This window comes from Talpa occidentalis, unplaced genomic scaffold (assembly GCF_014898055.3).
Source record: "Talpa occidentalis isolate TD23 unplaced genomic scaffold, MPIMG_talOcc4v2.1 talOcc4.2, whole genome shotgun sequence".
In the NCBI taxonomy this organism is placed as follows: Eukaryota; Metazoa; Chordata; class Mammalia; order Eulipotyphla; family Talpidae; genus Talpa; species Talpa occidentalis.
In genome coordinates, this window is record NW_023602073.1 from 25,327,599 (window position 1) to 25,350,853 (window position 23,255).

A 23,255-nucleotide genomic window follows, 5' to 3' on the forward strand; every position below is an offset into this window, starting at 1 on the left:
TGCAAGGCCCTCAAAAACAAAAAGCACCCTATCTCAGAATAATGACTTTACCCTTGGGAATGAGTCTAATCAGGCTTTATCTCCCTGGCATGAAACCTACGACACACACCCACAGAGTTAATTACATCATTCTAGGAGACTAAAGAGAATGACTGAATTTACCTTTGAGAGAACTTCAGATTAAATGAAGGATTAAATGTTTAAGAGATGACATCCATTCTTTAAAACTCACAAAGAATGGGTCTGATAAAACATCTCTCATAAGAGGGTAAGTGGTTCATTCTTTTGAATTTATGAGGTATTATTAAATATATTAAGGTGATAAATTGACAGCTTCTTTAGTGTCAATATTCATGAATCTCTAAATTAAGACTCATTTACTCAGTTCCAATTCTGAGTTGACATGGAGTCATTTAAGGTAGCAATGATGGAAGTTTCTAGAAAAATAGCAATATTTATTATTGGATACTGTTCACGTAGTCAACATGGTCCCCTGAAAAGGTAAAAACCTGTACTCAATTAGTTTTCTTTTGCCTTACTCACACTGGGGAGATTCTCTCACTCGGAAACAGAACATTGGCCTACAACTGTTTTGCTTCCCTAGAGGATGGACATGCATCAGGAGAAGGAAGAAATTTTACTCCGCAGAAGCCTTTGGTATCGTATGGCTCTACATACTATTTTCTGCTCAGTAATGGAAATAAGACAGAGAAGAGACAAAGAGCTAGAAAGACACAAAAAACAATAGAGAGAAGGAATAAATAATTGAAGGACAATTAAATGGATCTCTCTTTCACTACTTTCCCCAAAGACCTGCACTTGACCTGCTATTTTGGATACAGGTTGGAACTTCTCAAATATGATTTAATTTGGGAGAAGAGGAAGTTAAGTAGCTGTTCTGCGTCACTTCTCCCCCCATCCCCTGCATCTGCCTACCTACACTCAATAAAAAGGAAAGGATGATTATTTCCTTCCTTTTTCCTTTCTAAAGCACAAAGAAGTATGAACAGCTTTATTAGCACCCACTGAATGCTTGGCAATAGTTAAATTTGTCACATTTGCTGTTTAGTAGCAAATCTAGCCTCCGAGGGAATGACCAAAACAGGAACAGTTTAGTATAGGGACAGACAAATAGAGAAAACTCCAAAACATGAGTCTTTCAGTGGAGAAGAGAATCTTGGGCAACCTGGGCAGTGGGTAGTACTGGGGCCTATGAATAGAAGGAGAGGAATTCTAAATATGTCAGGGGCACTTTCTGTATTTTTCTGGCTTGGAGGCATTCTTTGAGAGGTTTTAGAGAAAAAAAGTAGAAGGTACAGATTGTTAAAATTGTTTTTTAAGTAGCAAACAAAGTAAGGCAACCCTATTGCATGGAGTATGTTTCTATGTTGAACTATAATTCAAAGCAAAGCAATTAGGACAGATTCCTTGAGAATGATTTTTAATTGTCTGCATGGGAGAGTGTATCATTACAATGACAATTGGCACCACGACGGATAAACACAAAGTACTGAAGCTCAAAATTAATTTTCTTTCTGTCACAGAGGAATTTGCAACTGTGCTCAATGCATGTGAAGTGTGGTGTGTTTTGAGGCAAATTTAATGGAGGATATCTCACTAAGGACCAAGAATTTGGGCTCTGGGTTGCCTAATGCTGTCACAGCAACTCAGAATCACTAATGGAGGGGGAGTAATGTCCATGGAAGTGGAACCGTGGAAATACATTTGTCTCAAGGGATACCCTGTAAGCATTTGACTAATTCTATGGAGTCACTAATTGTAAAACATCTGGTGGGTGGTGGCTTCCTCTGGGAATGATGCAGAACATCACAGAGTTAGAAAGGGTCTTAGAAAAACTCTGTGGTCAAAGTCTCCTTTATAACTTGAGATATTGAGGGGAAAGATTTACCCAAGTTCATGTACAAAACTAGTCAAACCTAATCAGGTATAATAAAAGCAGCATCATAACTCAGTGTCTTTTTGCAAGGGCTGAATAGAGATATGAAAGTTCAGTTATGCAAGATAAATAAGTTCTGGAGATCTACTAAATGGAACAGTACCTATAGTTAAAATACCCTATTGCATACTTTAAATCTGCTAAGAAGACCTTATGTTATGTGTTCTTGCAAATAAGTAATAGTAATAACAATAATGATAAAGGTAAGGCAGGAGGAAACGTTGGGAAGTAGAAGGCATGGTTATAGGTGTGGGGAAGCTGGTTTCACAGGTGCATACTAGTCACCAAACTAATCAAGTTATACACATTAAATATGTGCAGTTATTTTATGTCAATCATCTTTCAATAAAGGTGTTTAGAAAAAGAGAAAAGAAACATTTGTGAAACATGCACTCTGTGCCAGGCACAAGGCACTTTTCATAAATATTGTATCATTGTTTGACCTTTGCCACTAGCTTTGAAGATGAGAAAACCTATCCATGGGGGGGAAGGCGGTATGACTTGCTCAGGACTGTGTGACTTATGGAGAAAGTGATTAATTAATTAATTAACCCACTTAATACAAGAAAGATATTACCATGCATATATTTTCTCTCTAAGTTACTTGGTATGAACAACAATCGCCCCTTGCTGTGATTCCCATTTCCTGACAAGCTGATAAAAGCATGGATCCAGCCCCCTTCATCACAATGCTTAATTCTCTACTTCCTACTGATCACAAGTCTCATGTAACATGTATGATGAATATCTGAGCAAGCATGCACTCCCGCCCTAACCCATTACAAGTCAGGGGGCCTGATTTTGGTCCCCAAAATTAATTCACTCTTGGCTTGTGCAACCCAATAAACTCCTTTCTGCTTCCAGCCCAAACTGGTGTCTTTGTGTTTGCATCAGTGTACACAATAGACAGGACCTTGGGGGCTCTGCACAATTACAACTGGATTCCTTTCTCTCTTATCGCAATACCACCTACAGAGGGCTGCCACCTGAGTCTGTGCCCCAGAAAGGGCTGGAGCTCAGATCACACACATGAGAAACTGTTGCTGTCTCAGGTGACATAGAACAGAATAGGGATTCCATGTGACACAAAGCAACTAGCATCAGGGTGAGGAGGGAGGAAGATGTGGTATGATAAGAGAGATGGAAGAGCAGAAAGCTGAGAAATGGACAGTCCTGCCTCGAACAGCACACCTGCTGACCCAGTGCTTTTCCAACTCTTCTGTGTAGAGGAATCCTCTGGGCCTCCTAAAATGTAGATTCTGACCCAGTAGGTCTTAGTGGGATCTGAGTGTCTATATTTTTAACAAGTTCTGAGATTATTTGATGCTGTTGGTCTGTGGCACACACTCTGAGTTGTAAGGTTCTGAAAATTCTCCACTTTCAGGAAACTACCTCTAGAAGATAATTGACTTCTAGTGCTGCCTTCATCTAGCTGAGCCCAGTGTTTGCCTCAATCCCTGATCTGGTCAGACTACTAGTTTTATTGGCAAGAGAAGGACAGAAGGAAGGTGTAGAATGGTCTTTTCAAGGCTGTAACCACAGAAAGGAGTTCAAGTCCCTGCTAAGGGGCCAGTTCAAGTCCCTGCTAAGGGACTTTGGATAGCAGAAGCCCCTCGCCCATCACAGACCTACCTCCTTACATTGGGGAGGACGTTAGAATTCTGGGCGATGCCTCAGAGAGCCAGGAAGAAAGCAGTGAAATATTGATTCCAGAAGTATGACAGAAGTTCTGCATCCTCATCCCAGAAAAATGCACAGGTGATGTTTTCCAGAGAATTTCAAGGGGGTAATAGAAACCCCTGAAGCTGATCATGATCTCAAGATTAAGTATTCTGACCTCTGACATTAAAAAAGCCATTAGAAGTTGGATTTGGGACCATTTCCCAGCACATAGAGAAACAAGACATATTTGTTAAAATGTGTTTCTTTTTATCTCTCTGTGCATTGTTAATACCCAAACTTCAGCAAATTTAACTTTTTTTACATTTCAAATTGTTTTTATTATTTCTTACTTGACAAAGCTTCATAACCGATTAGACAAATAAACTGACCTAATGAATTAATTATTAAAATCTACCTCCACTGGTGCTGCCTCCTTGCTGCTCCTGTATATTCACACACCTTCCTTTTTCATAGTTTTTTTTTTTCAAGATTTATTTTTATTTATACAAGAGCTGGAGTACAGGCCAGAGTTGCAGGAGGGTGAGAGGATTCACCAGAGACAGAGCGGGGAGCAGAACAGGCAGACTCATGAAATATACTGCTGAGAGGAGCAGCGGGCGAGACAGGAGAGGTCTGCCACGCCATATGGGATTCTCCCTGGCCGGCCCAGAATTGAACCGGTGCTGCAGAGGCTGGGGACAGCTTCACAGCACTGTGCTCAACCTGCTGTGACACTGGGGAGGCACCTTTTTGACAGTTTAAACAGAGCTGGAAGAGGTCATCTTCTCTGAGGATCACCAGGCTGTGAAGGAAATTTGTTCGTATGCTTCAATTGCATGAAATTCCAATTATACACCATTGGAGTGCAATAGAAATTTCTGTAGTGTTTTCAGTACCTGTATGTGGTACGCAACACATGTGGCTTCAACCTGGGAAATCACAAGTAGGGCCTGTTTGATCCATTCTGAAATGTCAGGTTCATCAACATGTCAGCAGGTAATAGAGAGAAAGATGAGTATGTGGAGTAAGGAGCCTGAAGATACCAGGGCTGAACATTCTGTGGACATTCTATGTCATTTACAATATCTCCCTCATAGTCCACTGTACTAATTTTGTGTAGTTAATTATTTTTGTAGATTACAGTGGTTTCTAATTCTTACTATTTCAATAACTGCAATTCCATAGAATTTTTGTAGCCATGTCTCTTGGCACCGCCATAATTATCATATCAGGTTAACTTTTTATGAGTGAAATTGAAACAAAGTAAATGTAAAGTAGTTTTGATGTGTATTTATGAATAGCTCTCCTAAAATGTTATAAAAATTTATTCTCCACCAACTTTAAAAAATTGAAAGAATATTTTTAAATGTGCTCAAGGGATGAATAATAATTTTAGTAATAAGAGACTGATAAAGAATTCTGTTGTATAGATTAGCAATTAGCTTTCCAAAAACTGAGTACTGCACACGTGATCACAATGAATCATATTGTTATATTTGGAACTACGTGGGTGACAAAATACTTTTTTTAAACACAGAGGTATAATGGAAATGTTACCTGCTTGTCACGAATGTCTTGACTCATCAGTTAGGTCAGGACTTGATACTGAACTCCACTTTGAAATGTGTTAGCAAAAATAAGAAAAAAGTTCGTATAGATAGGAAAAAATTCCTATAGATAGGGCAAAATTCTCCACTGAGATCCCTGTTTCCAATACAACCTGGAGTGTCAATTAAAACTAGGCCAAACCAAAGCTATAAAAGTTAAGGAAATGGTCTTTTAACATACACGGAAAATTCAACTTCTGAAGATTATACTCACTGATTATAAATCTGCTTAAAATAACAAGCTGATGTGCACATACCTAGTCCATTTATCTCCCCAAATAAAATTCAACAAAATTCAATGGGCAAACTATAATGTCAGACACAGTGGATGCAAATACCATTAAAACATGGTGTCACCCATTAAAGTTATCACAAAGCTATTGGGAGAACATCCAAATAAATATTTGGGGGATTGGGGTAACAATTACTAGAACAGATGCTAGTAGTACAAGACATAGAGACAAATAGAAACAACAGCCACGTCTCAGATCATCGCAGAAGGCTTTATAAATGAAGAACATTTTTAGATGGATTCACTAGAAAGACTGGATTGTTATGAGTTATTCTGATCAGAATTTCTGCCTGCTCTGTGTAAAATTTCACATTTCTATCCTAACCCAAACAATCTGCTGGGAAACTAAAATGTTTGAAATAAGCACTGATCAGCAGCATTTGCCTAGTCTTTATTTATTTTCATTTTTTTTAGATTACAATATCTTTTTAAAAAATTATTTATTTTATATAATTCTTATATTGTTTTTCATTTTTGCACAATGCATGCATTTTCATTTTGGTTTTATTCCCCATACAATTGCACCCCACCACTTATTTTGACCCAAATCCTTTCTCTCCCGGCTCCCTTCCCCCGCCGTAGTGTGTCTCTAATTTATATTTGCTTGTTACCTAGCCTTTATAACCCTATATTTCTCATTCCCTTGTTTTCCTTGGATTGATAATAATAATTAACATAACAAAAACTCCCCAATGCACACAAGCATCTCTACTGGATTGAAATTCTCTGGAGAAACATTACCTCTAATGTCATCAGTCTGTCGTGTAAGAAAAGAAACTGACAAGAAGAAATATTTTATCTTCTTTTTCGGTTGCTACCCGACACACAAAAAATTGCTTTTTGAAAGATATGGTTAAATAATCCAAATATTTTTTATTCACTCATCAATTCATAAACTACTCACGGGGTACCCACTCTGTGCAAAGCATTGTGTAAGACAGAAAAAAGAAAAAAAAAAGCCATTTCTACAAGATAATTAAGCACCGAAAGTCTATGAAAGCACACATGTGTTACAACATCATCTTTCAGAATCAAACTCTTTATGTTTGGGAAACAGATTTGTTTGCCAAAATACTGCAGCATGGGAAGAAAAAATAAGAATTTTTGTGTTTTTAAACCACAACAGCTGCTTTGAAAAAAAAAGTCATCATAAAAATAGTTGTGCATGGAACGGTAATTGCTCAACTTGTCATCTGATTGCTAGATTAAAAACTCCAGATTTATAATTGCAGTTATCATGCAAACAAATTCAAAATTCTGAAAATATATGTCCTACTGTCTGTGTTTTCTGAGGACAGTTATTTTCCCCAGGGACTTTGATGTATAGTATTTCAATCATCCTAAAGATTAAGTTTATAACTATTACTAGCAAAAATATATAATTCAGATTTGATTTATAAAAAAGATAACTTTCTACTATTAAAGAGCTTTATGAATGGGCAGAAGTCATATTAAAAAAAAAGATTTAAAAATCCAATTAGCCTCATTTAAAATTTGCCATTAGATACATTTCTCTTACGTAACAGACCAAATCTCTGTATTTCATTACACAATGATTCAAAAGATGTGAGATGAGGTCCTCCAGGGGTCTTCAGTATACTATGATCCTATCACATATGAATAACCAATTATTTATCAGTATATAAAGCTTATTTGATTATAACTGACTATATACTGTGATGACTGAGATGGACTGTTTACTTGAGAAGATCTCTACCAAAGTGCAAGCGTCTTCAAGCTGCATCACAGTCTCGTCACTAGCACAGTGATAAAATGGCTTCCTGGATCTCTAAGTGTACTTGGAGCTACACTCCCCTCTGCTCACCATCCACAGAACATGGGGCAGGGGTCGTAAGTCATGAAAAAACGGAGAGTGGAGGGAGCTTGCTTGGATACTCAGTTACTGGTTAAGAAGGGTAACACTGTGGTTAGAGCTGACTTGAGTTGTTATGAGTCTTTGAGCCTCTCTGGAAGTCTAGATTTTTTGAAAATACATTGCTAAAGGCCCAGAATTCAAAAGGGCTACAAGCACAAAAATTTGAGCTCTATTGAAGATAATCTTAAGGGGACTGCATCTTGGATGAGTTTTATCAAAGCAGCCTGTAGACCTTAGACAATGTCTTCCTTCCCTTGTTTGTGTATCTTCATTTGTCAGATGAGGATATTGTTTCTTTCTTCTGGGAGGTTTTAAGAACTAAAGTACCATTTTTGAAGTGTTAGCAATAGAGAAAACACTCTATGACTTTCCTAATTTAGAAATCATTACCTTAAACTCTTTTTGGTTGATCATTACAAGAATGAATTAGCCACTAGTTTAATTTTCCACACAATCTCAAGAAAAGAAAGAAATTAAAGCAAAGTTTTCAGCAGGTTATGACTAGATTTGAAATTGTAGGTGTTTATCAGCATCCTTGTAACACAACTGGATCCTATTCTCATTGTTTCCTTTCTTCTGCTCTCTTCATGTCCCAGCCCACCACCCTCCTGCCAAAGGCTGCTCTCTATCTGGGAAAATTCATCCTGGGAAAATTACTACATATATTATATATAATAGAACATATTATATATATTTTTTCACAAAGCTAAATAAATTAATAAATATTGACAACACAAAAATGGGATGATGATACATGTTCAAATAATAGATGTGGGACAATTGGATCAATTTGAACATTTTGGTTTTAATACTTAAATTTCATACCTGTCTAAAAGACTTTCTTCTTTGCCTCCAGAAGCCACTTTGGATAAAACAATTATGCAAACTGCAACAGTAGTTACAGGCTTCACATGAAATAAGGCACGTTCTGAAAACACAACTTCCTCCTGTTCTGTGTGATAGATTGTTTTTTCCAGAGGTCAGACAGTCCAAGTGTTCTGAAGTCAATGCTACAGTATTCACAGTTGAATAAGCACATGAGAATAAAGACTGGATTTGTTTTATTAGAAGATTAAAGCCGCTCTGCCAAATTTTAAGTGCTATTATTTTTCTCCTTCCAGATTCTGATTAATTACTTCACTCACAAATAAAAGTTTTATTCATTGCTTTCATGTCTATCGTTAAAAATAGAAAACAAATGAAAAAATATGAAGACAAGGTATATCGTCGAGGCAAAGCGCACACACACACACATCCTTGAGTTTAAAATCTATCAGGAGAGATCATAACTAAGCATTAAGGCAATATATTGTGAATGATGTGATAAAGACACAGAGACAGAGAAGGCTATGGGAAGAGAGTAAAGAACCAGAGACAACATTATGAAAGAGGTAATATTTAAGTAATTTTTTTTTCAAAACACAGGAAAATCTAGCAAAAAAGAACAGAAAAAGGCATTTCATGTTTGAAGATGTTTGCATGCATCAGAATCATCTGAAGGAGTTATTGAGATAGAGGCTGCTGGGCTTTACCTTCAGAATTTCTGATTCAGTAGCTCTGAGTTTGGTCTAAGAATGCTGCTGATCTGGAGGTAGCATTTTTTTTCAGAGGTAAAACTTTTGATGACCATAGTGGAAACAGAACCACAATGATGGCAAAGGGAAATATATTAAGGGAATTGTGAGTCATCTGGATTAGCCAGAGCATGGAATACAGTAGATATAGGTAAATTGAGATTAGGAAGTGAGTAAATTGATACTCTGAGAGATCATTGAAGGATTCTGAGCATGGAAAGGCAAAGCCTTTTTTTTTACAAAGAGTATTCTTTATAAAGAGGTAGGGTCTTGGGGCCTGCCTGGTGGTGCAGGGGGTTGAGATGCAGCCTATGAGGCTGTCCGCGGCCACTGCGGCATGAGTTCCATACCCAGCCGGCCGGGGAGCAACCCACATGGCTCAGCAGACCTCTCCTGACTCGCCTGCTGCTCCCCTCAGCAGTGTACTTCGGTCAATCTGCCTGTTCCCCACTCTGTTTCTGGTGAGTCCTCTCACCTCCTGCACTTCTGGCCTGTACCCCAGCTCTAATAAATAAGTCTTAAAAATATTAAAGAAATAAAGAAGTAGGGTCTAGCTATAGCTTGTAGCACTGATTAGAAGGGAGATAATTAGAGAGATGTTTATTCCTTGAGCAAGGAAACAAGGGCCTAAACTAGAATCATGGGACTTAAAAGGAAGAAAAGAGATAACAGAGATATCACAAAGGTGCCTCCTACCTGAATTCCCACCAATGCAATGCAGAGAGAGAGAAAAGGGGGAAGTTAAGATTTTCTGCTAGGTTTAAAGTCTTGGTTTTGACAAAGATGATGGTGTGAGACTGGAAGAGGAGAAAATTCAACTGAGAGGATGGTGGACAGAAAGCTGTTAATACTGAGGTACAGTTAGCTTAAAAATCGCAAAGTGGGAACTCAAAAGTATTTTGGGGCAGATACTAAAATCTGAGTATCAACAGAATTGCGATAAAGAGAATAGAGGGAGAGTTGGGCCAAAACTGGAATGCTGAAACATATTTAGTAGAGAAGGATAGGAGACTGGGAAACTGGGATTTGGGAAGTAAGGGAATGAGAAGAATGTGACATTATGAAGGCAACTAGTAGAAGTTTCATGATGGAACTGTAGTCAACAGTGGCAGAGTTCACTAAACATTTGAGGCAGCAAATAAGAAACCTTTCAAGTTGAAAATTAGCAGGTCATTGGTGATTTCCAAAGAGTGTCGTTCTAAGACTCTGTAGGGTAGAAGGCACTTGGGGACTGAAGCGTTGAGGGGGAGGGGGCATGTAGGGATAAGAACAAGAGGGAAGGAAGCACAATGAACTATGGTGGTGGACTATGGGTGATTTGGTGGTGGGTGCACTACAGTGGCAATACCTGATGGGGAACCCTAATATTTCTCAATCAAAACTGACTAACTAGCTAACTAACTAACTAACTAACTAAATAAATAAATAAATATTAAAAAAAGAATTTGAGATTGAAATATGAACCAGCCATGACTAGGTGGTGGTTGCTGAGGCTGAAGAGGATTGTTTGAAACCTAGGTAACTGAAACAGGTTATAAAGTTACAGATGTTGCATGCTTCTAGAAATTTGAAATATTTGAGGCACTATCACTTCAAGTAAACCAGATCATTTAAGAACGGATTTATTTTAAAAAATGAGTTGGGTTTGACACCCAAAAAAGCATTGTTAAAAAAATTCCATACAATGTGTTAATTGATGAATTCCAAGTGTGATATTTTCAAGAGCACAGATGAGTCATTTCCTCTGTGATAAAATCTTTATAACTTAACTAACAAGATAATTTGATAGATTTTTGCTCTGAACTTTACCAAAAAATGTTAAAAAGCCAAATCCCAAACAACCCACATAAAGCCAAAAAGGAAAATTCCTTTGCAACACATATGTTAAGGACAAGAAGGGTAAGATTCACAATAGCATATGAAGTAGTGATTGCTATTGTACAAAATTATTGTACAATGTTGTAGTGATAACCATGCAAATTAGGACAAGCATTTGAATGACTTTTTTTTTACCTTTATGAATTTTAATGGAAAATTTAGAGATCCCTGTTATAAGACATATTCGAATACAGGCTGGCTGACCAATTTGGCATTAATAGTGTAGAAAAAATTCAGGATAATGTTAGAATAACTTTTAATAGATTAACTATTGTCCATTGTTTAGAACATTTATTTTCATACATGTAAGTTACTGGCATCATTCAGTTCATGTCTACTGAAAGTTTGACTAAAATAATATTTAATAAATATTAAATATTATAAGAAAAACTATAAGAAAGTATATTATACAGAAAAAGAATTATTCTATAATGGGACTAGCCATTTTCTTTCAAATAAATTTGATTTAAATGAATTGTTCCCTTTTATGTAGTTAAATTTTTCACTCAAAAGACTTTGTCACTTCTGTTAGGTTATGATATCTTGGGTCATTCTGAGCATGACATAATGTAGGAGGGGGACTTGGATAAATCATGAGAAAATGCTTTAAAAGATATATAAACATAAGTCAACACTTAAAAGACCTTCCTAGATGCAATTGATTAAAATGTGGAGTTGTTTTCCTTGAGCAAAACATAAGGATAATTCAACTGGCATATAGTTAGTTCAAAGGACATGTAATGGCTTCTAAACTGAATGAGCACAAGAGGTCTAACAGGCAAAAGATGGCTGTAACCATATTTCACAGGTCATGTTGATCATTTCTTTGTATAGTGTGAAATCACAACACATGTAGCCATGCTAGGGTGACACGCCATATAAAACTCCTCTACCTCACTTTCTCTCTCTGCATGATATGAGTCAATTCTAGAATAGGGAATCCTTTCCAACCCTTTGTAGACCAGCAGTTGCTAATTTGTTACAATTCGTAATTTTGCTCATTCTCTGGAGCTTTTCTTTCTTTCTTTCTTTTTTTTAAAAAGATTTATTTATTTATTTATACAAGCACTGGGTACAGTCAGAAGCGCGGGAGGGCGAGAAGATTCACCAGAGCCAGAGCAGGGAGCAGAGCAGGCAGAAGGACCAAAGTACACTGCTGAGGGGAGAAGCGGGAGGCAGGAGAGGTCTGTGTGCCATGTGGGACCCTCCTCCAGTGGCCGGGGAGCAGCCGGGGATCGAACCGGCGCTGCAGAGGCTGCGTGCAGCTTCGCAACCAACCCAGCGCTCAACTGCTGCGCCACCTGAGAGGCCCTGGAGCTTTTCTTTCTGATCAGCACAGAGGTTCTCAAATGGAATGCGGTGGGGGCAATTTTGCCTCTCAGAGGACATTTGGCAATCACTGTGGTGATTTGGCATTTGTGGTTGCCACTATTGGCAGATTGGTGTAGAAGCCAGTGAGGCTATTAAGCATCTTACAATTCATAGAACAATCCCCCCAACCCCAACAAGAAAGTTAAATATCAAGAGTGCCAAAATTGAAACACTCTGGGTTACAGCACTGTTCAGAGGAATTTAGAAAATAATGTGACTTGCTCCTGAAACCTTTAGCATTTTTCAGTATGGAAAAATTAATGTTTCCCTTTTAATTAGAACACTTTTTACTCCTTAAGAGTACAAGATTTTTAGTTCAAGATGGCGTGCCCAAGAGTGTCATGGTTAGCACATTTTTGTGATCTTTAATTCTATCTTCTTTTAGGTAAGTCCAGCCCACTAGGGTATGTTTTCTAGCCTTATCACCTCCCTGGTCTTCCTCCTCTTTTTAATTTCCCATGAAAGGGCTATGTTGGTGGTTCAGGTGCAAGGGAGGAAGGGGAGAATGGAAAAGACACTCCCCACCTCTAAAAGTCCCACCATGCACTTAATCCTGATGAGCTTCTACCCTTGGCTCAAGGGTACTAGAGCTCTGAATTACAGAGGAAGGAGTATTGACACATATAGCTTTCAATTGAGATGACATGGAGAGAAGTGATAAAAATAACAGGACCAAATAGAAACATGTTCAGCAGAACACAGATCAGACAGTACAGCTTGTCCATAGATCACTATTTAATACACAAGCGTTAAAATGGCAGCCTTATATTTTAACCCACATGAGACTTCACTATACTCTGGAATGTCCTTTCCTTAAAAAGCTACATATATAGACTACCTTCAGGTCAGGTGTTTATTTTTTCCATTTCTTCTCATCTCAGAGCGGAGAGTGCATTAAATTGATTTTCTTTAAAAAATGAAAAACAACCCCCAAAACTCATGGCTGCTTTTTCAAATTTCTTGTCTCAGAATAAGATAATACAGATGAAGATCCTGTGTGTCAAGAGGCTCTCCAATGGGAAGACTGTCAACACTAAGTTTAGAGAGGTAATCAATTCCTACGTAGTTAAGCTTAAGAGGTCATATTTCATTGTATCTACCATGCTCATTAAAAAAATGCTAACATTTAAGAAGGCAGGAAGTATCTTATAATTGCTGTGCTATGAAAGCATATGTCATAGTTTAATTGTTTTTTTTCTTTTTTTGGTTAAAGAAAATAATGGTATAATTGATGGCATTTTAAATTGAGTGAAAGAAAGTGAATGCTTTTCCTTAGAATCATTTGGATCAGGCAGGTCATCTCTAAAATTGTCCTTCTAATGCTTGTATATACATATTAAAATTTTCCTCTTGTTCAGCTTCTAGTTTAGCCTTTTTATATATTCCATTTGCCAGCACATAAAAATGATTAATTTTATGTGTAAGTTTTTTTTTTGTTGCTAAGATTGTCCCTTTTTATTTTACATTATCATAAATTGCTAATGAGGGCTATAAACTAGTGAGGACTAAAACCATTTATATTTTTCAATAAATAAGGTAGACCAGAAATAGAGAAGAGGTAGAATGCATCTACTCATTATCTTTGACATTAACATATATATTTTATTTTCATTATATAAAATAATAGATGGCTCAATTTCCCTATAATTTAAGGGGTTTATAAACTGAGAGGTGTGTGGCTAAATTATCAGACCAGAAAGTAGAAATTACACTTTCTCTATGTAATACCATACATTTGAATCAGATGAGGCGACTGACATTGTATAAGGGATGCCAGAGGAGGATATGAAAACTATCATTCTGATAATGAATTATTAACTCACTTCTCAGGGGCTTAATTCTTGATTCATATAAGTCAAGGCATTGACTTAAATATCACCAAAGGATCTTATAGTATAGTATCTTATAATATCAGGAAAGAACAGAGACAATTTCTACTATGCTTAATAACGCTTTATTAAATAGTTCTCATTTGTAAAAAAAAATATTTTTTGGTTTTCATCTCATTTCCACAGCTTAATTTAGCCTCATTAATTCCAACCAGATCCCCACATGATTTCTAAGATGTCTTCCAGCTTTAAAATTCCACGGTTCTGCTAAAAGCTTCCTTCCTAAACTTCTACAGACATCTTAGCTCCTTCTTCACAATTAATTCCTCCCCCTTCTGCCATCTATGCCCTGGCATAGCTGTCAGCCAAGCATTGAGGATATTCTGTTCTTTTTTATTTTTGTTCTTATGCACAAACCCCTATAATTATTTTTGTGGCCCCTTTTTGAACTTGTTCTCATTTGCCTCTGTTCTTGATGTGCATGAGCTTCCCAAGTCAAATTGTTGAGTAGTGAAGTCTGCCGAAGTCTGGTCAAGGAGGCATGTGCACCAGCATTGCTGACCAGACCACTAGTCCATGGCCCCACTGATTAGCTCATTAATTTAACATGAGCAATGGAGCTTTATCTCTACATTAGATTGTACTTTCCCATGAAACACTTGTACACATCTTCTAGTCTTTGCACAGCCTCTCTTCTAGGCTATTCTCAAAATATATTAACATGGTCAGAACCTTTCTACAATTACGGTTTTTAAAATTAAAGCACACAGTTAAATATACTTTTAGCTTTAGCATTCTGAATACAAAAATCAAAGGTCCTAATAATCACCTAATGAAGGTGACCATACATAGTTATCTGTATATTATTTTTCCAGTGATTTCATCTTAAATTAAAAAAATATTATAAGCATTATATGCAAATATTTATTGGCACAATTCACTATTTTAGAAACCAAGAACTGGAAGGATCCTTGGAACATGAAGTAGACACACTGACTTTGAAACATCTTTAACTCTGTTATTTTCTAGATTGATCAACTCCTCTTTGTTATGACTTCCCTAAGGAACTACATTACTAAAATCACTCTGCTACCTCTAAAGGAAAAAACATTTTTACTGGTGTTACCACCTTCCACCAGTAAGAATGGCACATGTCAGAGGCCTCCCTGGTGGCACAAGAGATTAAACACCACACTACGAAGCAATCTGTAGCCTCTGCAGCACAAGTTCGATCCCCGGCCGGCCAGGGAGCAACCCACATGGTGCAGCAGACCGCTCCTGACTTGCCTGCTGCTCCCCTCAGGAGTGTACTTCGGTTGATCTGCCTGTTCTGTTCCCCACTCTGTCTCTGGTGAGTCCTCTCAGCACCCCCACTCCCCGCATCTCTGGCCTGTACCCCAGCTCTTGTATGCATGAATAAATACATATTTAAAAATAAAATAAAATTAAATTTAAAAAAAGAATGGCACATATCAAAAAAACTAACAACAAATATTGGCGAGGATGTTGTGAAAATGGAACGCTCCTCCATTGCTGGTGTGCATGCAAACTGGTCCAACCACTATAGAAAGCTATCTGGAGGTTCCTCAGTCTACTAAAAATGGAGCTACCAAATGACCCAGCAATTCCACTCCTAGGGATCTACCCAAAGGACACAGAAACATTGATTCAAAAGAACACCTGTACCTCTATGTTTATTACAGCACTATTTACAACAGGTAAAACCTGGAAACAACCCAAATGGCCCAAAATAGATGACTGGATCAAGAAGATGTGGTATATATACACAATGGAATATTATTCAGTCATCAAAAAAGATAGACTCATGCCATTTGCAGCAATGTGGATGGAGCTAGAAGGGATAATGCTCAGTGAAATAAGTCAGAAGAAAAAAGAGAAATATCGAATGGCTTCAGGAATATTGAGAAACCAAATAAAACATCGGTGTAAAAAATAATAACAATACAAAACACAGGGCCTCCCCGGTGGCGCAGCGGTTGAGCGCTGGATTATGAAGCTGCCCGCAGCCTCTGCGGTGCAGGTTCGATCCCCGGCCACCGGACGAGAGGTCCCACATAGCGCGCAGACCTCTCCTGCCGCCCACTGCTCCCCTCAGCAGTGTGTTTCGTCAGTCTGCCTGTTCTGCTCTCCGCTCTGGCTCTGGTGAATCCTCTCACCCTCCTGCACTTCTGGCTGTACCCAGTGCTTGTATAAATAAATAAATAAATCTTTAAAAAAATACATAACACAACAAAGCAAAAACAGACAATTATAAATCAGAGACATCCTGCAGGGGAGGAGGAGGGAGACGGATCAGAGGGAGAGAGGGAGGAGCATAAGGGACTGTGGTGATGGTGCATGGGTACATTGGTGAAGGACATTCTATGGGGACTACACCTGAGGGAGTGGGGGGAAGGAAATATTGTTTAAAAATGAACAATGTTTTAAAAAATTAAAAAGTTAAAACAAGAAATAAAGAAGAAAACAATGGCATCCATTGAGGCATAATTAAACATGTCTAACTTGAGTCTAAGAGAAGTTGTCACAGGCACAAAATACCAACAGGTTAGAGTCATGCTCTTTGCATGCATTGCCCATTCACTATTCTCCTTGGCGTGCAGCCTTTTGGTGAGGTGCTCGTGAAATGTAACCACAACGCCGTATAGCTTGGACAGGAACACCAAGGTCTCTGATACATCCAGAATCCATGATATATCAGTTTCCATCAGTGAATCTGAGTTAAGACATGTAGGTGCTACCTTCATGGGTGTTTCGTCTACTCCCAAAGAAACACAATTTATTTTTTCACTTTCTGCTGAAAGTGTAGGTGATTCCTGTGGAATCACTCTGAATGCTGGTAAGAAGCAGAGCACCTGGTATTATAAGATGTTTTTCTTGTTACAAAAAGAAGATAACATAGTTTTTTTTTTTTTTTCTCAGAAAAGAAATTCAAAAAAATAAGTATTTTGAAAACACTGGTTTTAGTTTTGAAAGCTAGCAATGTCTTATTTACATATGCATTTTATTTGGGGTGGTATTAACACACGTTAAAAAAGAAATAATGGTGAATTCTCTCCATATAAGCTAATTTTTGGTAAGACCCAGACTGATGTTTGGCCTCACCTTTTTACACACTCTGGCATTTGGGAAACAGCCTTTCCATACATCATGATGAAATATCATGCTGGTGAAGATCCTTTCATAAATCTTTAATGTAGAAAAGAGAAAAAAAAACTGAAATGACCACATGTACCAAATGTGCTCCCAAGAAAGGTCAAATTAAAATACATATATTGCTTTTCCCAAAAGTGACTATGGTAGAACATGACATTTAGACATTGTCACTCAGTTTTTTCACAGCTTGAAGAAATTCTTAGTCAAGTAAATTGACTCCAGCATGGAGTTCTTTATATAGGAAAGAAAAGAGAACAATTTTATAGTGGAAAGAATATGAATATTCTTTGGAGAAGAAGTGGTGGAATTTTTTTTGGAGGGGGACAGAGCAACCGACTTGCATAAAAGAACAGAGAAATCAGGCACCCACCATGCAGATTCAAAAAAGGACCATAAACTTCTGACATTTTGAAACCATGTGAATCTGTTCTAAACACTGTGTAATGGTGCACATGCTAATTATGTATCAAGAATGAAAAACTTCCAGCAAAGCATGCTTTCAAAGACAGCTCAGCATTTATAGCAGCTTATTTTGTGATGCACTCTAACTCTGAGGTGGCCATTCAAAAGATGCAAGACATGTCACCACTCCCCAAATTAGAAAGGAGGACATGCACTCTTTCTGCATGCACTGACCTCCACCTAAGCACTGATTTAATTTAAATTTTTATTGAGGCAATACTGCTGATAGCACTGTATGTGTTTTCAGAGTACAGGTCCATACTGTTTCAAAGGTGTGCCAGCCATGCCCACTAGCAAATTACACCACCCTCTTCTCCACAGTTTGCTCCTGTTCCCCCACTCTCTACACCATTCTCCTCTGGTAGCCTCAGTTCTTTGTCAGAATTCAAAGATTTGTTTTTGTTTTGTTTTATCTATTCTTTTCTTTCTTTTTTTTTAATATTCTACACACAAGTGAGATCTTTTGGTACTTTTTTTTCTCCGTCTGGCTTCTTTCATGTAGCATAATCCCTTTCATTTCCATCCATGTTGGTGCAAATGGCAAGATTTCACCTTTTTTAATTTTCTTGTAGTTGGTTAGTAATCCTTTGTGTATTTAAACCACATTGTCTTTATTTACTCACTTGTCCATGGGCACTTAGGTTGTTTCCAGAGCTTGTCAATTGTATATTGAGTGACTCAAAATCAGTTGGGCTATACCACATTATTTACATAAGAATTAAGGAGTGAATATATACCACGTCTTCTTGTCTTCTTGATCTACTCATTTGTTTCTAGGCATACTACGAGGGATCAAAAAAGATAAACTCATGCCATTTGCAGAAACATGGGTGGAGCTGGAAGGGATTATGCTCAGTGAAATAAGCTAGAAGGAGAGAAACAAACAGTAGATGGTGTCACTTATATGTAGAATGTAGAGAAACAAGACAAAGGATTAGATAAAGCCAAACTAAAAAACTGTCTCTTGAAATCAGACTGTAGAACTGTGACATTCAGAGGGGGGAGGGGAAGGTGCAGGAGGAAAACAAAGTGGGGATGGAGCACGGTGGACTATGGTGGTGTGGACTATGGGTATTTTGGTGGTGGGAGTGTTTTGGTAACAGCACTAGACATGGGGGGCATCCTAACTTCCAAATACAAACATCAATTTTATATATAAAATTAAAAAATAATTAAAGGCCTTCCTCGTGGTGCAAGGGGTTAAGATGGAACCTGTGAAGCTGTCTGCAGCCACTGCAATACCAGTTTGATCCCTGCCCAGCGAGCTACCCACATGGTGCAGCAGACTGCTCCTGACTCACCCACTGCTCCCCTCAGCAGTGTATTTCAGTCAGTCTGCCTGTTCTGTTCCCCACTTTGCCTCTGGTGAATCCTCTCACCCATCGCATCTCTGGTTTGTACCCCAGGTCTTGTATACATAAATAAATAAATATTAAAAAAATAATTAAGGAGTGATATCTGGACTGGGCCTCAAGCCTGGAATGTCCTGAGAATAATCACTGTCTTTTGGAATCTTGAAATCTTAAATCACCTTTACCTTTTTTCCTGAGTTTCTCCCACCATCAGAGCAGTGACACTTTCTACTTTTCAACTTAATTTCATTTACATCATTATATAACAGGCAGCTCTCCCTCTTGCTTGTCATATTTTAAAAAAAGGAAACATCCATTCAAACCACTCAGTTCTCCTCATTGAATCCTTTCCTTCTCCTCCCTCTTGACCCTCTCTCCTCTCTCTCATTCAATGAGTATTTGTTGACTGCCAACTCTTTGACAATCATAGGGCCAGGCATTTAGGGCAGACAAAACAATTAACCTAATTAACCCTTTCTTTTATGGCATTAATCGTGTGTGCGCGTGTGTGTGTGTGTGTGTATGGGTGAGGGATGGACAGTTCAAGAAGTAATCATGAAAACCAATAGAAATGATATTTTAAATGGTGGTAAATGTCATGAAGAAATAATAAAGACTGAATGTTTAATTTTTCTTTTTAAGATTTATTTATTTATTTATACAAGCACTGGGTATAGTCAGAAGCATGGGAGGGTGAGAGGATTCACCAGAGCCAGAGCAGGGAGCAGAGCAGGCAGAAGGACCGAAGTACACTGCTGAGGGGAGCAGCGGGCGGCAGGAGAGGTCTGCGTGTCATGTGGGACCCTTGCCTGGAGGCCAGGGATCGAACCAGCGCTGCAGAGGCTGCGGGCAGCTTCGCAACCCAGTGCTCAACCGCTGCGCCACCAGGGAGGCCCTAAATTTTATAAAATGAATTGACATTTTTGATGAAGTTACACTTGAGCTGGGGCCTCAGTGACAGAAAGCAGCAGACCCTCTGGCCATCAAAGGAGGGAGGGTTCTAGGTAGAGGGAGCAGGTGGTACAAAGGGAAGAATGAGCTTATCCTGGCAGACAAAAAGGCCAATGTGATTGGAGTGGTGAGAGAGGGAGAGACAGTTCTAAGAGGTGGGGGTAACAGGTGGGCAGAGAGGGCCCAGGATCCCCAGTGACCATGAGACAAGTGTGAATTTACCCTCTTCCCTCTTTAGACTCAATATCTCTTCCATCAAAGCAGTTAAATTGTGTGCATTATTACTTCTTTCCTCTTAGCCTATAAACTCCAAAATATTATGGAGGAGGTACTCAAATAATTACGTACTGAGAGACATTATGAATGATTTATCTTCTCACAAGCATGTCCTGTGGGTTGAGGTAGTATAGTAATCAAACTGTGAGGGTCCAGTAGGTAAGAAATGTACTGATCGCCGCACTGAAAGCAGTGAAGGTACTTGTTCTTGAATCATTATACAACAACAGTTCACGGACGCATGTTTTTTGCTTGCTGATTTCTGTGATACATGCTTTTCCCAGAGGTTATGGGAAAGGCCCAGTTGTCTCCTAGCTGCTTGTAAGCTGGCAGCTACAGAACTTTCAGTGACTTTTCAACCCATCAATCTGTGTTACTACATCTGTCTTGCTGCATACCCTGGATGCGGCCATCACTCCTGGAAGCCGCATGTATTTCGAGATCGGTTCTTTCTCTTTAACTGGAGTTTTTCTATTATTAGTCACTGTCTCTCTCTCTCTCTTTCTCTCTCTTTCACAGACACACACCTGTGCACACACACACATGCACACACACACAGTCTGCTAGGCTCTGGAGTTTGACAAAAGAGTTGTGAGGTCTGATTCTTCTGCTGACAAATTCTGTGCCCTGAAGTGAGAGAGTTATATTTCTGAGGTTTAATTTTCTCTTCCGTAAAATGGAAAAGTGGTAGTGATAATAACTGCTCATTGGTGTTGATGTGCTGAGTATATGAGAATTTTTCAAAAGTGTTTAGCTCAGGACTGGAATTCAATGGGCAAAGAGAGCTGTTAGCTACCTTCTTTTGCTTCTGTTTAAGCCTCACCTGTGGACTCTAGCCCTCAAGTGTCCCAGGGTTCAGCTGCCATGAGGCCCACAAGAATTCTTCTCTCTTGGATGCTATCTTCATTTACCCAAAGCCACACTTCTCACATCACTCTTTCCTAGGTGTCTGTGGAAACTGGATGCCAATGTCTAGCAACTATATTGGGAATCTAACCTTAGAAATCAAAGATCAGAGAAAATTAGTTTTTGATTGAATGCCACACATTTGAAAATTAAGGAATCCCAACTCTGGGTTCATTTTGCAGAGGCATCTGGAAGCTCCATCTTGCACATTGTAGCACCATTTCCAGAGACAGAGCCAGTACTCAGTGAGCAGGCAAGGCTGGTACTGCTGCTGGTTTAAAGTCTGTGGGGGCAGTAGGTCTTACAACATAGCACCTTAGGTACCAACTAATCTTCCTAATGGCATCGCTGAGAAAAAAGACAATATTGCTTGCCCAGATTGTTTTGATCTAAATTGGATTTTAACATAATTGTTATGAACCAAAAAGCATGCACATGCTTACTCATGTCAGAGGGCATGCAAAATCTTGTGTATATATTTAATACATATATTTAGAAGTGGTAACAATTACATCGCCCCACTCCATGCAGCCCAAAAATGCTGTTCTTTTTTCCTTTTCCCCCACACATTTCACTTAATCAAGAAAAAGTGTCAGCTTTGTTGGCTTGGCAAGTTAAGTAAGCCATGCAGCTTAACTGTTTGGATTGTAAAGGAACTCACATGTATATCCTCTAAGTTAAGGTGCTAATTCTTATTTAAACAAATTCACTGGATGACTAATAATAATTGGGACTCTTTAATGAATTTTAGGAACAATAATGTTTGCATCTACATAAACTTAAAGATTAATTTCTGAAAGTATGAATTTTGGTTAAGGGAAGACAAATTTTCCATCAAGAGTTTTCCTTGAAGAAAATTCTTACTCTTTTACCAAAAAAGAAAGAAAAAAATCAACAGAATGCCTTTTAAAAAGGCAAAGGAATAAAATGTATATAAAATAAAATGAACTTCAAAAGCTATGATTTTTCCTTCCATTTAGATCAAATTACCCTTTTCCAAATTATATAACATGTATGGATACAGAAATAAATTCACCTGTTTTGCTGCATCTCCCTCCCACTTTATTCTCCCCCATCACTTGGTTATACTTTACCTAAATCAAACACTAGGACCCATTAATCATACACCTAACCTTTACATGGGCAATTTTGCTACAGTGCTGTGGTTTCCAACTCATTTGTGAATCAGAACGTTCTTCCCGAAGAGCATTCAATCACAGGCAGTTTATGTTCAAAATGTCTTTATCCTTTTAACATGAATTAATGAGTTTCCCAGAAATAATGGTTGTCATTCACATCCTTAATTGATACAGCTAGTTACAGGGGGAGGATGACTTAAAAAGGCTCAGTGCTAAGTCGTTAGTTCTGGACTGTAAAGTACTAGTGTCATCGGTTGACAATTTGATTATTAACTAGGCTTTCTCCTTTCTCATGGTAAAACCATCTTTTCTGTTATTTTAAAGTTTATATTCTAGATCCTTGCTACTCAAAGTGTGGCTACATCATCTTCACCAGGGTGTTTGCTAGAAATATAGAATCTCAGATCCCAGCCCAGAGCTAGAAAATCAGAATTTGCATTCTACCAAGATCTTCAGATTACCCATGTACACATTAAGGTATGAGAAGTGCTAGTCTGTCTAGATCATTCATGAAAAATCTCAGAAGTGATGCAAGGTCTTTCAACTCCCCTTCTTACATAGTGATTTTTATAAAACACAGACCAAGTTTATTATTCATCTATGTAAAAATATAAAGTTCATTTCCATAACCTGGCCTACATCTATCATTTGGTCTCCTTTTTCTCTCTAATCACCTCTGTCTCTGTAATTCCGAGGCTCATGTGCACTCACACACCCACCACTCTATGCTTGTCCACTAAGGTAGCCATCAGCCACTTCAGAGTACTTTAAATGTGGTTGATGTGAATTGGGATGTGCTATGAGTAGGATGTACATGTCAATTTCAAAAGCTTTGTATGGGGGAAAGAATATAAAATATCTCATTAATGTTTTACTTTGATGGCATTTTGACAGGATACTATTTTAATACACATCTAAATAAAATATAGTATCAGTACTTTTAAAAATG

At 38.2% G+C, this 23,255-nt stretch overlaps 1 protein-coding gene across 2 annotated transcripts in view; it reads right to left on the minus strand.

The window, feature by feature from the left end:
* Positions 1–23,255, minus strand: part of LOC119251066 (phosphatase and actin regulator 1-like) — a 139,673-nt gene that overhangs the window by 36,181 nt on the left and 80,237 nt on the right. Inside the window, exon 3 of one of the 2 annotated variants that reach the window (XM_054698440.1) lies at positions 17,226–17,253. The exons of the other annotated variant lie outside the window; for it this stretch is intronic. Within the exon in view, the coding sequence (XP_054554415.1) occupies positions 17,246–17,253 (8 nt within the window). The 3' untranslated portion in view covers positions 17,226–17,245. Of the gene's footprint in view, positions 1–17,225; positions 17,254–23,255 lie in introns of those variants that run through there. 2 annotated transcript variants of the gene reach the window in all.